The sequence below is a fragment of the Moschus berezovskii genome, chromosome 1, assembly GCF_049115385.1.
Source record: "Moschus berezovskii isolate FMDL1 chromosome 1, NW_MosBer_1.0, whole genome shotgun sequence".
In the NCBI taxonomy this organism is placed as follows: Eukaryota; Metazoa; Chordata; class Mammalia; order Artiodactyla; family Moschidae; genus Moschus; species Moschus berezovskii.
In genome coordinates this window covers 151,019,551-151,036,680 of record NC_142460.1, presented here as the reverse complement: position 1 = coordinate 151,036,680, position 17,130 = coordinate 151,019,551, and the positions used below count along the sequence as shown (strand labels likewise).

The window sequence follows — 17,130 nt, the reverse complement described above, 5'->3', positions numbered from 1 at the left end:
GATGTTTAAAGTAGCACTGGACTTTCCTAAGAATTTAAGCTGAAATATCATCCAAAGGCATTTTTAGTCATTGGTAAATTGTCACCATATTGCTTCTGTGAAAATCCTACAAACAAATGTAAAAAGCAACCTCATAAAAATGTTTAAATTCTAAGAACTTAAGCAGAAATGTTACATCTGGTAAACATTTTATTTTTAAAAATTGAGATTAGAATAGCTGAACCTGGTAACAAATTTACCCACAAATGTTGAATATCTATATTAGGTATAAACGGAAACCAGCTGTAGTTTTTAATGCAGTGAATGGAGCAAAGAAATGTGCAAACCAATCCAAATGTTTATAAACCAAGAATTCCTCTGGGACTCAGTGCCCTGACTTTATGTTTTGTTTTTTTTTTAAACAGAGAGTCAAGCTTTGTTCATACTTGAATTATGTACTTTGCGTAAGTCATGCAATTTGACTTGAACCTACAGGACTGAAAATAAAATGAACTCAGATTGTAGAAGGAGACTGTAAGCAAGTAAGGGCATTAATCAAAGTGAAAGAGGCACCTCTTACTGTTAGCTTTGTCCTTCTCCAGTCCGCTCCTGCTAGATTATTTTGAGTTCCTTGTGCTTGACTCATCAAAGTGGCAAAAACAGGTTAAAATTTTCATCACGGAAAAGGCATTTGCCTGATAAATGAACATTTGTGCCTGTGCCCCGAGGAGGTTGACAAGCAGGCAGTTTTTAAAAATCATAAGTGAGCACATACCCTTGCCACTTGTAATCATGACAAAGCTTAAGTAATTTGGGCATGAGCTTTTTTTTTTTTTTTAAGTACAAAACAGGATTTACTAGTCAAGAATGTCTGTCTAAACAAGCTCATCCATCTAGGTGCTCTCAACTACAGCTCAAATTTGTTTAACACACGCAGGTTTGCTAAATGAGCCACATTTGTTTATTGAATGTTTTGGAACTTCACAAAATAAACCAATACATGGCTTTTAGACTCGTTTTGACAGAAAAGTAGACAGAGAGCCCCACAGGGAGGTATGGAAACCGCTTGCCCTGGCACCTGGCTTCCGAGCTGTAGTCAGGGACCTGCCCGTCTTCACCACCCTGCCCCTACAAAGTGGATGTAACACTGTGCACTCATCTTGTGGGACCTGATATGGATTACTGTCCTTGTCACTGTCATTTACTATCTCAGACAGAGGAGGAAGCGACTTGATTTTGTGTGTCCAGAGTAGATTCCATATTGTATGTATTTAGCTTCCATGATGATTTGTGAGTATTTTAATGTGAATGTCTGAGTTATTGCTGAGGAATATCTGGACAGACAGCAAGAGTTTTCGCTTCAACCTCCTCCAACCCCACTCCCAGGACTCTGCTTTATAGATGACCATACATTAAACTGATACCTTGTAACTGAGTGCTATAGTCTCTAATTCTCAACTGCCATAGCAAAGAAGGAATTAGCCTAAGGACACTCCATTCTAATTTTCCGTCGCTGTCAGTGCTAACCAGAGCTCATAGAGCAATACTGTGGGGGTGGGGAAGATGGCTCCACCATTGGTATTAGACCAGAAGCTACAATTTCCGTTAAAGCCACATTTATTTCTGGAATAGTTGTGGGAGAGAAATGTGCTCCAAAGAGAAGAGGACTCAGTGTGGTTCAGGTATGACCGACCATCTGGCCAGCCCGACTCAGAGACTTTAAAGAGTACAGGTTAGAGGTAGGTTGGGCACTTTCCATACATTGAGCTAAAAATCGCTTGGGTGCTGTGGAAGGAGACAGAATGAAAGTTAGAAACAAAGGATCCGGTTGTGAAACCTAGTACCCAGGTTAAGACGTTCAAATGCATTTTCTCCCTTAAAAAAATTCTGGGGAACTGGAATGTTTTGCTGATCGGATTATTTTCAGTCAGTCCTTACAGAAAATAGAGGCAACCCCAGAAAAGATGGATTCATTTTTGCACATGTTGAAATGAATGAACGTTAGCATATTTAGTGATGCAATAGGCAATTAAAGACTTTTGGAGAAATACGAGGAAGAAAAACATAGTATTATATACTCAAAATCAGTCTCATAGCATTTTATGAAAATGTTGGCTTACATCCAGGATCTAAGGGTGGGGGTGGGTATGGTTTCTTTGTAGCTGAAGAAAGAGTAGAAAAGAATCTGGTCTATTTCCTTAAAAATAAAAGACTTCATGTTTTTTACAGCATGATAAATGAAATGCTTTTCTGATTTTTTACCTGCCGGCAGGATCTGGAGGAAATTTTTCTAGCAGGCTATGCTGTTTTCCTCTCTTTGGGAACATGGTGACACTGGTTTTGTAGCAAAACAGTCTTTGCTTATTAGGCATTTCTTCAAAATCCTGAATAAGCAGCTCTTTCCACATTTTTTGTTCCACATGTTAAACATTTCACTGCAATTTGAGCTTCAATTGTGTGTGTGTGTTGATATGAAAGACTGAAAGGGAATGCCTAAGGATTCTTGAAGGTTTTTTCTTTAAAAATTTAATTCCTACGATTATGTATCGGAGCCTCTACGGAAGGTGATTCCGATTTATTACATACAGCCAAAGTAAAGCCCATCAATCTTGAGCAGCAGGGTTAGGGAGGGGATATTGAAGAAGACATGAAATTCGGTGTTTGAGTAGATGAGATTTAATTTTCGGAAAACATTTCACTCATAAAACGGATAGCACCCCAGTGTCAGCTCTGACCTCCATGATGTCAATGTCATCGTGGGAGCGTAGCTAAGATAAGCCCCAAAGTAAAACAAAGAAACATCGCATGTCAGCTCAACACCATTTCTTCCCTTACAGTTTGCATGATACATACACACAAAGCCTCTTGGCATTCCTGTGAATGGCTTGTTACTTTACAATTTAGCTTTTGGAGGGGGGGATAAGGAGAAAAATCATTTTGCATTTCCCAGGTTCTGAGCAAGTACAGTATGCTGTTGCAAGACTTAACATTATTTAGGTCAGTGTCCTAAGGACAGCTTTTATTGTTCATGATGGTCAGTTATACATCCAAAGGAACTCAGCATTAATTTATCTTTCAGTAACTGCTTTTATTCTGCTTCTAAGTTTAAGCAAATTCATTCACATTTTCATACCATTCTGACGAGGAGGTATCTGCTGTTCTGTACTGCAGATACATTTAGCAGAATACATTTACACGACTTGTGGTTAGAGGTTATAGCACGGATACAGACAGCTGATCATGCATTCTTCTACAAGCCTGCCGGCACCAGTTAGGATTCTGAAAAATAGTCTAGAAATGCTATGACTCTTTGCTTTGCAATAGATTTAAAAGATTTGTTTTTGTTGTTGTTGTTTGCTAGCAATTCTATGAAATCAACAGTCTATAAAATGCATTCCGAGCCAGATACATACTGTATTGAAAGCTTTCTTCAAGAAGATATGACAGTGTTCGTTCCAGCTTATTTTCTTCCTTAGCAAAAAGGACCGTTTGATTCTCAGAAGCAGAAGGACCCAGTCATTTTGCAGCAGCTCTGCTGAACTGTATGAAATGCCTTCTACTGCCTGGTTGCAGAATTTGGAGTTTGCTAAACAGTGTTTAGTGATTGGGCTCATCTTGCATCACCAGTTGATGACATTTTTCTTTGTTCCCTCCTACTCAGTTGAACCAAGACTCTGAGGCTGATATGCAATGTCACTTACAACATTAATCAGATACCGCATTTAAGGTGAGCTGTCCCCTGCCTCCTCCTTCCCCAGAGCTCGTGTGCTGCATGCAGTGCGTCTCTGGCTTCTGTGAGCCTAAGATGGCAGGCAGGATTAGCCGTGCTTGTGCTGTGTGCATGCTGTGTAGAGAATTCATTACACGTTGCCTAGTATTTCAGATGTGAGTATGTAAATGCTCGGGATGCCATATCATCTGGTAGCGAAGACTTGTTTTTGCCTCATTACAGCCTTAGCTATTTCAGCATCACCTTTCAGTTCCGATTCATTTGCTTCTGGATGTTTGCTTTTCATCACATTCAAAATAGATTTTTACCTTTTTTTTTTTTTTTAACAAAGCCAAAAAAAAAAACAACCCTTAAAAACAACAACTAAACTCTGCTACCAGATGGTGTCTCCCCTTTCTTCTTGCATTTGCTGTCTTTTAAATAATGTATGTTGTATTGTTAATTAATGTGAATATCAAATTAAACACTTGAAACTTACATGTTTATTATGCAGGTAGGAGGCAAGGTGGAATCTATTTTTAACTCTGATGCACTCCATGGTGTGCAAGCAACTTGGTTCTTGAATTCGTATTTTCAGTGCTGGTATCAGTGGTTTGATTTTCAGCAAATGTGACAGTGGCCTTTGCAGTGGTCAGCTCCGGGCTTTGAACTCTCAGAGGAGGAAGGGAAAAAAATTCAACACACTACCTCCTTGGTTGCAGCCTCAGAGAAACCTTGGATGAGAAACTTGTTTTTTTCAAACCTGTTTTCCTGTTGATAAATTCAGTTCTCGTGATCACAGTACATTCAAGCTGTTCTGCGTATGGTTTTGTGTGTGTGTGACAATTGCATCTAAAACTTGAGAGCAAGAAGACGGAGAAATCAGTTGGTCTCCATCGCTTTACATAAAAATGGCTGAGTGTCTTGTCATGCTAGCACTGCATTAAGTGATACAATACAGGTAGGTTGAAATTTGCATGTTTTATAGATTTTTTTTGAGCCATGTAGCAAGAACATTAGATTAAAATATGACTTTTAAAACAAAAATTAAATAAGACAGTTGTAATTGTGGGGTGGGGGTATTCACTTGGATGGCCTTTCCTATTCAGATTCTATATAAATGTATAACTTTTATAAACTTCTAAGATGATTCTGCTATAAAAGTGACATTATTCCTTTTAAAAAATCATATATATGATAGGTGTGGCGCCATCAGACAACAAAAGAATTTTTTGAAAAGTCTGTGGATTCAGCTCCATGTTAGCTTGAAACTAAAAATAAATGGGTTTCTGGAGATAATTTCAAACAGCGCAAATAAGCTTAATAAGAAACATTTAAAATATTTAAATTTTAAGAAGCGGTCTTTAAACGTGTTATATGAAAGATGAAAATAAAAACTTAGATGCTTCCAAAATCAATTTTAAATGATACACAAGAATAAGTTCATTATTTATATATCTGTTATTTGGGGAGACAAGGAATTATAATTTTTAAAGGGGGAAATATTAAATATAGATGACTCTGTTAGAAGAAAGAGAGCTTCACTGAATAAAAGAGTCCCTAGAATGGTTCATTGCAGACCATACAGCTGTGGTTCTGTAAGTACCAAATTCTGGCACTTTTCAAAATTATTTCATGGGTTCTTTCCTTTGAGCTTAACTTCTCAAATATATTTTGGTTTCAAATTAACACTGGGCCAGAACTTGTTTCCTTAGTAACCACATCTTATTTAAAAATGCAGTAACAGATATGCAAAAGATTGTCTTAAGAAAAACCAAATGTTTCATGAAAATGTTGCAGTTCTTTTCCTCTCTTGGAGAGTCTGAACTGGTTTTTGACGTTTTTAAATGCGGTCTTCAAGCCTTAAAAATTAAGCCATAATTCTGCACATAGAGAGAAACCTTGCACAGTAAGAGCTTTTGCTTTCCTCCTTTGTGCTCGGTACTTTCAAAATTAAGGTTTTTCTTTGTAACGTGCTCCAGAATGCTGGTCAAGGCTTGTGTGCAAAGGTGTAGTTTCATTATCACGAGTTCAACAGCGCCACTGAAACAAAAGGTATCTCAGAAATTCTCAGAATCAGAAAATGCTTATGCTCTTGTTCTGCCTGATCCCTCCATCGGTAACCTCTGTGCTATAGGTAGAGACGGACCCAAACCTGAGCCCACCCCCACAATAAGTGCATACTGAGTCTCTGTGAGAAAAGTCTTTGTAGGTGTGTTAGGAGGAAGATGCTGCTAAACCCAAAACCTCCCTGAGGTTTGCTCCAACGTGTAGAACGTTGAGATGCACAACCATCTGTGTAAATAGTTGCTTTATCCTAGCAGTTTGTCTAATATCCCAAAGCACTGTCTGTAAAATCAAACCTCTAATGGACTAAAGATTTGTTGTTGTTGTGTTATTGTTTTGAGGCCAACTTAAACATCTTGTTTGGAGATTTTCTCTGGTTCAATTGTATTAGAACATGATTCAGCTCACAGTGATTTCGTTCTGTGGGCTTGCCATGAAATATTCTTCCTGTAACACCTTTTTTCCCCCTCCTTTCCTTTTTTTTTTTTGCTGTTTGGGAGCCATTTTCCTGCTTCTCTGTGACTTAAAATGACTAAGTACATTTTGCATATAGCATCAATCAGAAGATCGTAAACTGAAGGGAAATGTCAGAGCCCTGATTCCATATTGCCTATTTATTTTAGCATTAGTAGCATTAACAGTTGCAGTAGGACCAGGCTAATTGTCATTTGCTCTTGAGAAAATAATGAGCCTGGCATTTGTAATTAAAACACCATTGCTGTTCAGAAAGATTACAACTCAATGTCTTCTATTTTGATAGGCTGGTACAAATTAATAATTTTGAAACCATTTGAATCTTAATCACAAGATTAGATAGATTCAATGGAATTGTTTTACCCTCCAATTGAATGCCAGAGAGATTCAACAGTGTATTGCTTCTCTGTAAAATGTCGATCCTTTTGTTTTTAACTCAAGCATGGTTGCGTCATCTTGTAGATTTTCATACCTCATGATTTTTTTTCTGGCATTTTTCATTATTTTGCTCTTGGTCTCTCCTGAAAGAATTTGAAACACAAGTCAAGGAGCTTGAAAGCCAAATAAGACTGGTGGGAAGTATATTGTATCATTGTCATTGTAATAAATAGACCAGTGAATGGAAGAATAATTATTATTTATTACTTTGTGTGTTTTGCCTTAATGCTTTTCCTTCATATTTCACAGAAATGTTTACCAGACACAAAGCTTATCTAAATTTACCCATTTACAATTATCATTGGATTTTCTAAATTAGCCAAAAACACTTCCTGCCAATTGTAGAGAATCGCACTTATTCCTGCTCATTGTTGAAAAGGCAGTGCTTCACCCATTTACACTTTTTGGCTAAGGTGTTTACACTGGGCAGGCCAAGGCAGGAGCGACAGAAAGAATGTGCAAACAACTCCTTGGCTCCCACCAAAACAAAATGGATGAATCTGTGGTTTTCTACCTGAATGATTTGGAGTCTACAATTCTCAAAGCTTATAATAATAATAAGATTTTATAATTATTATTATTAAATAATATATCATTGTTATCAATTATTATTATTATTTTAGAGAATAGAATTTTTTTCCCCAAGCCTTAACTCAGTGAGACTACCAATATTGCATCTCTTGCTATTAGAGTGATGTTGATCTAGGTCAATGATTTCCATGGATTCCCCCCATAGAGGGTCTGAATGCCCAGACCACATCTTAGAGCTGGTTGATATGGGGAGATGAATCTAGAAAATGATCTAGCACTTTTCTTTTTGAGACATGATGCCTTTGAGTTCCTGGTACCATATGATTCATTCTAGCAGCTCCCTTCTGTGGGAAATGCTATCCTTCACAGCTTTTTTGGTAATTAAACATTCAACACACATATTGAGTACCTACTACCTACCAGTCATATTCCAGAGACTAGAATAGAGTAATGAACAAGAGAGAGCAGGGCCTGCCTCTCATAGACCGACCCTAGTGTGGTGGAGGGTGGGGGGCCAGGGGCACAAAAATAAATATGTAAACAAATAATTATAGAAGACAAATGCAAGTGAGAAAGAGAAGATAAAATTTTAAAAAGCAAGGGTGTCTTTTGGGAAGGAGAAGAGCCACTTGAGAAGGGTTGGCCAGGCAAAGTGTTGTAGGAGGTGGTATTTAGGTGGAGACCTAGATGGTGAGATGGATCCAGACAGGTGAAGATCTGATGGAGAGCATTACCAGGCAGAGAGTTGTTCATGCTCAGACCACAAACTTTCCTTTCTAATGAGTTACTGCCATTGCATCAGTCAGGTCTGAGACTTCGTGGGTTGAGCCTGGCTTAGGTTAGCTGCCCCTGTAGTGAGACAGTGGCCCAGACCCCCAAATTCCCAGAACTTGGTGCCATCAGAGGCATTGCCTTTGACCCAGCCTCACCCTAGCACTGCTCCAAAGATGCAGTGAAGCTCTGAACATTGCAGTCCTAGGTGATGGTGAAATTCAGGCACAGGTTCAGTTTAACCTAAGAAATCCACAAAAGAAAGGAATCCTGGAGCGAGGAAATTTCTGGGAAGCCTCTTGCTTTGTTTTTCTTAAGAACTCCAGAACTTTGACTCATGGCAAAACATTGAGAGAGCCACTTCCTTTAATTTTTTTTTCAAAGGCAAGAAGTGGAAGGGTCTGTCCCATCTTGCCAGTAAATTGCCTTTGTCCTTTAACGTCTCAAATGCTTCAATTTCTGCAGAACTCTTTGCCTGTTTGTTGGTGGCTTTCTAAAGACTTTGCTGCTTGGACTGATCTTTCTCTATTTGAACAAATAATGCCAAGGAAATTCTTCAGAACCAGAAATCTTTTGTGCTTTTTAGGTTCGTCTGCTAAAGAAGCTCCAAGAACAAAGGAATAGGTTTCCTCTACAAGTTAGAAACAATAAGGCCCTTCAAAGTCTTCTGAATGTTTCAAAAGCCCCTTCTAAAATTGATTTACAATTTATTGGGCTTTGCTTATCAGAAGTTAGAAGTGGCCTGACTCAGTTCACTTTGTTTGGATTTGACCAGTCATGAAACATTCCACTGCATTGAAGAATGTTCTAGCCCTTTGGAGTAGACTATTGTTCATCACTGGGGGTGGGGGCAGGGGTGGGAGGGGGCTTCACCAAGTCAGTTCACTTCTTCAAATATTTGTTGAGCATCTCCTATGTGACAGAGACCACTGCCACCCAAGCAGAATGGAAATGTGACATAAAACTCCCTATGAAGCTCATGTCCAGGTTTGTGTACAAAGCTAGGGCATTGTATGGACATACAATTGTACGTCCTCTCTGTTTCAGAAAGAAATGAATGGCATGCTATTCTCTTAGTGGCCTTTTATACTGTTTCCTGGAGGTCAGCCTTCAGTTTTGGGGCATTGCAACTGATGGCAAGGATGGTTCTTCCCTGGGACTCTGTGTCTTATCCTCGGTCACCTTCCCAAAATGTCTTGGCTCCTAATAAGCCACCGTATGTCTGGCTGCCCTGCTCCAAGCTGGTCTGCCTGCCTTGCCAGGTGACCTCCATAAGGGCTGCCACTCTTTCGCATTCATGAACAGATGTTAAGTTGAGAAGCCCTTGAATGCAAAAAAATTGAATTTGTGATGCAGGCAAGATGCTTCTGCTTTTTTTACCTTCCCTGACAGGTCGTGGGGGGTCTCCCTGAAGCCCTGTTCTGCTTCTGTGGGAAGCAGGTAAATCAAAGACCAGTTGCCAAAGCCCTTATCTTTGTTAGGTGAGCTCAGCATGACACTGCCATGGCCCAAACATCTCATTGACCAGAAAATGGCTCTTTTGATCTTGTGATTCGTTTTGCATCTTTTCCTTTAATGGTTTTCTTGCTTCTGCAGCTGTTCCAGTTCAGGGTTCGAGACTAGCGTTTGTGTCTACAGTCACTATATTTGGCCTATGGAGGAAGTTTGTTTTCTGATTCAATTTTGTTTTTCAAATGCCAGTATAAATATTTTTTTTCTGTGTTCATAAAAAGCTGTGAAGTCTTTCATGATTTTCTTTATATGATTAAATAAACCTCTTCCTTACCCTGTGGTCATTGCTGCCAAATATATATTTTGAAATTCCTTTTTTTTTGCCTGCTGAAATCTTCTACCCTGTCTGAGGCCTTGCTCTAATTAAGGCCTCACAGTCCTGCCCATCTTCCCCAGCGCCGAGTGTGACGTGGTGTCCCTGCCCCGAGGGCCTTACAAGCCAGTGAGACGAGAAAACAAAAGCCACCAGCTGAGAATGTGGTTAAATCCCAGAAGGGCAGTGCCCTTGTAATTTTTTTCTCCCTTTTCTCTTGTTTCTTGAGCTGTGGAAGGGAAGTAGGGGACCTGTACTAGGGAAACAGAGGGGTTACACTGAAAGATTAGAAAATGCAAGGCATTGGGGAAACGATGTGAAAGCGAGTGGGATGGTCATCTGCGGGGCAAAGTGGGGAGATGCAACGACTGCGGACCGAGACGGCAGCAAGGAGGTGGGGAGGGGGGTGCAGGAAATCGGGAAGAGGGAACAAAGCGGGCAGTCAGGAGGCAGGCTGCTGTGCCGCACCCTGAAGCTGGGGTTGCCGGGTACAGGAGAAAGAGTAGGAGGGGTTGCAAGGAGTAAAAAGAGGCTGGGAGAGCCCCTGAGATGCAGGCTGTGTGTGGGCTGGGTGCTCCGATGTTCTGTCTGGCTTCAGTCATGATGTTGGCCTTGGGGCTCCACTGTCCCACCGTGGCTGTGACCAAGAGCCTACAGATTGGCCTCCCTAAGGGTGATTTATCCCAGGATCTAGGAAGTCTCTGTCCCAAGGCTCCTATTTTCATGCTGGGACCACCCCTAGCCCTGCCGCTGTCACTTGACTGGATCTGGACTAAATTTTAAATGGGCAGATTTTTACTTGTGTTGTGACCAATTGCTTTTTGTTTTCCACAAAGCTCAGCCTGGAGATAGACCCAAAATATGTGTTTTAGGTGGCTTCCCTGGTGGCTCAGATGGTAAAGAATCTGCCTGAAATGTGGGAGACTCAACTTTGAACCTCTGGGTCAGGAAGATCCCCTGGAGAAGGGAAAGGCTACCCACTCCAGGATTCTTGCCTGGAGAATTCCATGGCCATAGATGCATGGAAAATTTTAGAAACTCTTTTGCCCAAAGTCATGTTGCCCTCAGCAGGCATGCAGCTCAGGTTTTGAAGCTCACAAAGCCTGTCTTTCCTTGCTCTTCACCCGCCTATCCATGCCCTGCTCTGAGGGCCCATTAAGCCATCCGCAGTGGAGATTCTGATTGAGCTCCACGGTCTCCAGAAGCTGCCCATAGCTGACACATCAGCACGTAGTGCTGCCATCATCCTGTACTTCTTGCTCAGCTCTTATGGGAACATGAACCCCAGACTTCAGTTGCTGTGGGAAAGATAGGTTCACTTTATTCGGTCGTATTGAGAGAACTGTGGCCCAGAAAAGTTGTGACTTCTCTAGATCACTCAGAGAGTTAAGTGGCCTCGCTTAACTCCTAGTCCAGTGCTCTTTCTGCTAAATCAGGTCACATGGGAAGCCCGCTTCTAAACCAGAGGTTGGGAGACTTTTTCTGTAAAGGGCCAGCTAGTAAATATTTTAGCTCTGTGAGTGGAGGCAAAACTGAGGATGTTATCTGCATATTTATATAACAACAAAGAAAACAATTTTTCACAAACTACTGATGAAATTAAAAATATACTAATATATAATATGAATTATATATAACGTATATACTGTCATAGATACAGAAACGAATGGCTGTGGCTGTGTCCCAATAAAATTTCACTTATGGGCAATGAAATTTGATTTTCATGCAAGTTTTCATGTCATGAAATATTGTTTTTCTTTTTTCTCAATCATTTAAAGATGTTGAAACCATCCTTAGCTTGTAGGTTATACAAAAACAGTTGGCAGGTGAAATTGACCTGTAGGATACAGTTTGTGGACTCATTTTCTAAGTCAAAAGCTGCAAACTGGGGGCCCACTGGTCAGTCCAACCTACATATGTGCTTTGTTTGACAGAATTCTAACAATAGTTTTAATTGAATCCGTTGCCAACTTTGTTTTCTGTTTTTTGAACTATATTACTCTTTTTCTTCTAATTATAAAAGTAATATATACTTACTTTGAAATAATTTGGAATGTTACCATTTTGACGTGCATTCTTTCAGCCCTTTATCTATGCCCATTGATTTTTTTAATAGTTGAGATATTATTTTTATAGGCAATTTCGTATCTTTTTATTTACTTACTATACCGTTAGCATTGCATATCACTTTAAAGTCTTTCATTAACATAATCTTTTAAAACTTTATTATGAAAATCTTAAACATGTGTACAATATGGCAAAACTACTTCAATGAGATCCTATATAGTCGTGGCTCAGTTTCAACAATTCTCAATAACTGGCCAATCTTGTTTCATGTAAATCCTCATCTGTATTATTTTAAAGCAAATCCCAGATCTCATCGCTTTATCTTTAAATATTTTAGTATGAGTCTCTAAAAGATAAAGATACTAAGAGAGAAGACTTTTTTAAAGGAAATAAATGCTAATGTATTTAGGTATAGAAGAGAATAATATTTGCAACGTACAAATGATTCAAGAAAAAAAATAGATTAAAAGGTAGATATAGGTGTGGTATACATAGGGGTTTTTGGTACTGCTCTAGTAAGTCTTCCATAACTTTGAAACAGTAAATGAAAACTTCTTAAAATGTGGAATACTAAAAAAAATATGAAAAATCCTCAACTAGTAAAAAAGAAAAATAACCACAGTATCATTATCATATCAACAAATAACACTAATTCTTTACTAATATCACAGTCAGCATTCAAATCTGTCCAGTTAGGTCATTAAAAAAAAAGTGTTCAAAGCACAATTCCAAATAAGGTTCATACTGCAATTAATATTTCCTTAAATTTTATTTAATAGGTTTCCTTCCCTCTCTCCCTGTCATCCTTGCTATCATCATAAAAATTTTGTTGAAGAAACAATTTGTCTGACTCACAGTTTCCCACAGTCGGAAATTTGAGATTGCATTCCTTCATGCTGTTTTACATGTTCCTCTGTCTCAGAGGTTTCTGTAAATTAGAGTTACAGCTAAAGGCTTGATCAGATACAAATTCATTTTCTTTTTTTAATGTGGTCAATATTTTGGATATTTCATATAAAAATCCTGATTTGGGCTCTATTGGAAAACTCTGCAGATCTGGCATGCTCATCTGACAACAATAAGTCTGGGGCTGGGGAGTGACACCCCCATTCCCTACTTAGGTGGGACATGAATGACCCTCTAGGCCCCAGTTCCTACTACTTCCTGCCTGGCTCCCACACATGGGGAGAGGCCACCCCTGTCTACACCCTACCTCTGCAAGGACTTTGGTAGACTTCTCAACATAACATCACAAGAGGCCTTTCAAAAATGTGGCAGGGATTATAGAAGATTTGGACAGGGACTTTCTTAAAATGCTTGAAGGGAAAGAGATAAGCAGCTATAGAAGAGGAAGCCAAGTGACAGAACCTGGTGAGTGCCCAGGATGAGGGGAAGAGAGAAATAAAACAATAAATTAAGAGAGTACAGGAAGAATGGGAAGCGGAATGACTTACAGATTCCTAACCCATGGTGGAAAACAAAGGAAGCAAGTGGGTTTATGAGACATGCTTTAGACTTTTTATATATGATGAGAATATGGAAACCTTAAAAAAGAGAAAGAAGGGGGGCAGTAAATTGGCCAAGAATCTTAAATCAGAAAGCTCAAACAGGCAGTCGTAGCATAATAGAAATCATGCGGGGATTAAACAAAATGAGGTAGAAAACAAGGAAAACTTCCTTTTACAAAAGGCCACTAGAAAAGGATCAGGAGCCATGGTGGGGAGATGTTGAAGAACTACAAATAGTAGAAATTTAAGACTTTTAAGATTAAAAGTCTTAAGATATTTTTTTCTTATTTGCAAATGCACTGAAAAGTATTATAAGGATATAAAAATATATACTTAGTTGCTTTGAAAGGAATAAATCTTTATAGAAAAGAATAAATATTATAATAAGTTGGGACGTTCTCGGAAATTTCCAGATAGTTCCCCATACTCAGAAGAATGATTAAGAGAGAGAATATGTAACTGGTTATGAGGAAGGGTGGAAAATTTTGAAGGACAGGATGATTATGTAAGTTTTAGGCTGCGGTGTTTAAAACTGTTGCTGTGATATTTTAGTTATTAATAACAATTTGGGGGAAATCTACTCGCTTCTGGAGAAACATTTGGCCCTAATGAGAAAGAAATGCCACTGTTTGTGAATTCGCAAGTGGATGTAAGGAGCCATTCACTTGCTAAGCCTCTTAGGAAAGCTAGAGCTGATTTCAACCTTAACAAGCTGTTGACAGCATCTGATCAAGGTACCACGGGGAACATGTTAGCAGCACAGAAAGTGGACTGTACAGTCAGACCTGTATTTAAATCCCTTTATGTCACTCAGCCTGTGACCCTGGGAGCTTACCCATGGAAATTTTCTAGGGTATAAAAGTTGCTTTACACATGGGAACTATGATTCTTACTGCTTGGATGGTAGAAACTTAGAACTCTGAATACTTGACTTCCAGCACCAACAACCGTAATGCAGATGCTTCACACCTATTATCCCATTTAACTATCAAAAAGCCCTATGAAGTAAATGTAATATTAAAATCAGCCCCATTTTACAGATGAGTAAGCTGAGGCTCAGGGAGGTTAAGTAACTTGCCTAAAGTCAACGAGTAGCCTTGTAAGTGACAAAGCTAGGCTTTAAGCCTAGGCAGGCAGAATCCAAAGGCCAAACTGCCTCACTGTGTCACCTTCCCACCTTCCAATCGCAGTATGGAGAGCAATGCCTCATACTGGCACTTCCCAACCTGAGGTTCCTAATCCCCATGCCTAGTTTTCCAAAAAGCCTCACTGGAAACACATAAAGTTGCAATCAGACCAGAGATTTCTTTAGTTTGGAGTCCATGATTAACAATGGGTTCACTCAGGTTTTGGTTGAAGCTCTGATGGGCAAGGACATACACAAAAACATTCCAGGGTTGTTGTTTTTTTAAGTGGGAAGATGAATCATTAGTTAATAAATGCAATTTAGTGGAATAGCTCTTTTTGAATGTGACCCACAAAGAAAGAATAAAGGACGCTTGGCTTTGAGGAAGTTAGGAATTGCTAGTGTACATGTGTGTGCATGTTGCCCAGCCTATCGGCCTTCAAAACCCCGTCTTTATTTTTAAATTACATGATGCTTTAATTTGACTTTAAGTCAGTATATTTCTCCTTGACTATTAAAATGCTTTACCAACTTTGTATATAATATTGGATTCTACTGTATTAATCAGAATCATCACAATCTTTTTTTCTTTTTACATTGGGAGTGACTTTTTAAAAATTTTATGGGAGTATAGTTGGTTTACAATGTTGTGTTAGTTTCAGGGGTACAGCAAAATAATTTAGTTATACATATATTCATTCTTTTTCCAATTCTCTTCTCTTTAGTTATCACAGAATATTGAGTAGAGTCTCTGTGCCATACAGTAAGTCCCTTGTTGCTTATCTGTCTTACAGTAATGTGTGTATATTCATCCGAAACTCCTGATTTATCCCTGCCGCCCCTACCCCCACGTTTGCCCTTTGGTAACCATAGGTTTGTTTTCCGTAAGAGTGTTCACAATCTTAAAACGTGATAAGGAACTAGGATGCAGAGCGCTGTATTCCAAACTAAAAACAGGATGTGAAGTCATGTAAAGAACAGACTTATCTTTTTAAACTGTAACCCGGGAATGCATCTTTTCAAAAGAAAATGTAAAAATTAAGACTCATACCACCAAAACGCAGAGAAGGTGGATGGTTTTGTAGAAAACAAGCAAACAAAACCTGTACAATATAGCTAACTAGGCTGTTAGCTCCTCCATAAGGCGAGTTTGTGGCAGGCCTCAGTAAATACTTTTTCAATGAGCAGTCCCTGAATCTTTGGACGAAAGGTCCAGCATAGCAGGCAGGCAGTGCGCTTTATTTCAGGAGGAGGCCTGGATCTTTTGCGCGAACTAGTTTCCACAGCACGTTGGGAAAATCTGTCTAGATATCTCCTGTCAGCCATGGGAAAGCGCAGGTGACACTCGATTCCTGAGAATTTAAATGAAAACTGCAGTTGACTTACTCTGAAACCTGCCTCTCTTAAACGGGCAGGGGGTGGATGCTGTCTGGGATCTGGATGCGGAACCTGGGGACCCGTCTGCAAACCCAGGCCTGGTTCTGGTACGGACTAGGTTTTGTGGCCGTAGACCCCTAAGTGGTGGCCCTTGGGGCGGGTTCTGGGACCTCCCGAGAGGAGGGAGGCTGAGGCCGCAGCCCCCTGGGTGGCATCTGGGGCCGTCGGGGGCCCCCCGCGCACCTCTCCCCGTCGCGCCCAGGTTGGGTTTGGGGTCCCGCGGGGCCGAGGTGTGTCCTCCCGAGGCCTGGTCCTGGGCTCGCTCGCTGGTGCCCCGGAGCGCGGCCCGCGGCTGAGGCCGAGGAGCCGTCTTCCCGGCCGGGTGGCGTCCCCAGCCCCGCGCCGGGGGCGGGCCGGGCCGGCCGAGCCGAGCCGCCGGCGTCCATTTTCTGGGCGGTGCTGCGAGACGCCGCGGCCTGACTCGCGGGTCCGGAAGCGCCATGGACCCCCGGGGAACGCGCTCGCGGGGCAGCGGCCGAGCCCTGTAAGTGCCCGCGCAGGGGCCGTGTGCTGGGCGGGCGGGCGAGGCGAGGCCGACCCGGCCCCCGCGCTCCCGGGAAGGAGCCCCAGAACCCGGCCCGGGGACGCTCGCGCGGGGCTGGGAGCTCCGCGGACTCCGGGGAGCCGCCGTGTTGCGGGGACCCGGCGCCCGCAGGTGCCCGGACGCCCGGGCCCGCGCCCTGGGAGTCGGGGTCCAGCCGCGGAGCCGGGCACGTTGCGCCGCAGCCGGGGCCCAGCTGCACGGCTGTGCTGAAGGGCGGGGGTCCGGGGACCGGCGCGCACCCAAGGGCGGGGGACGTGACGGGCTCCGGTCCAGCAGGCTCGGGAACGGCGCTGACAGTCGCATCTCCCCTCCCTCGGACCGCGACTTGGACCCCCGTCCTGACCCATCCGGAACCTGAGGATTTCCGTGGTGAACACCAAAGCCCCTGGAATTGAATGGGAAGCGCGAAGGCAGGGCCCTGCCCCCAGGGCTTTGCAATCTCAGCCTCCTACTTCGGCAGTAGTTAGGTCTCCTCTGTTGGTACAACATGACCGCCCGCTGTTAGCCACTTCTTTGCAGGATATCTTGTAAATCACCTGAGGTTTTAGTCTGTCCGCGGTGCCACTTTATAACTCCTCTCCTATAGGTAAGTGACTAATTCCATTCTGGACTTTGGCCCAAATTAAATGTCTCTTCTAAGGATCCGTAATGGAT

At 41.5% G+C, this 17,130-nt stretch overlaps 2 protein-coding genes across 20 annotated transcripts in view; one reads left to right on the top strand and one right to left on the bottom strand.

Moving 5' to 3' along the window:
- Positions 1 to 17,130, top strand: part of ZBTB38 (zinc finger and BTB domain containing 38) — a 77,997-nt gene that overhangs the window by 15,928 nt on the left and 44,939 nt on the right. For 3 of the 19 annotated variants that reach the window (XM_055412669.2, XM_055412707.2, XM_088840215.1), the window contains exon 3: positions 3,641 to 3,706. The exons of 5 other annotated variants lie outside the window; for them this stretch is intronic. The gene's annotated coding sequence lies outside the window, so the exon portion shown is untranslated. Of the gene's footprint in view, positions 1 to 3,640; positions 3,707 to 4,376; positions 4,650 to 15,700; positions 15,834 to 15,960; positions 15,980 to 16,281; positions 16,417 to 16,436; positions 17,063 to 17,130 lie in introns of those variants that run through there. 11 more of the 19 variants (XM_055412659.2, XM_055412716.2, XM_088840212.1 and 8 more) reach the window with 7 other exon arrangements.
- Positions 15,624 to 16,374, bottom strand: LOC148778871 (uncharacterized). The gene is made up of 2 exons (XM_088840234.1): positions 16,116 to 16,374; positions 15,624 to 15,847 (listed from the first exon to the last, which is right to left on the bottom strand). The coding sequence occupies exons 1-2, from the start codon at positions 16,372 to 16,374 to the stop codon at positions 15,624 to 15,626; spliced, it is 483 nt and encodes a 160-aa protein (XP_088696360.1).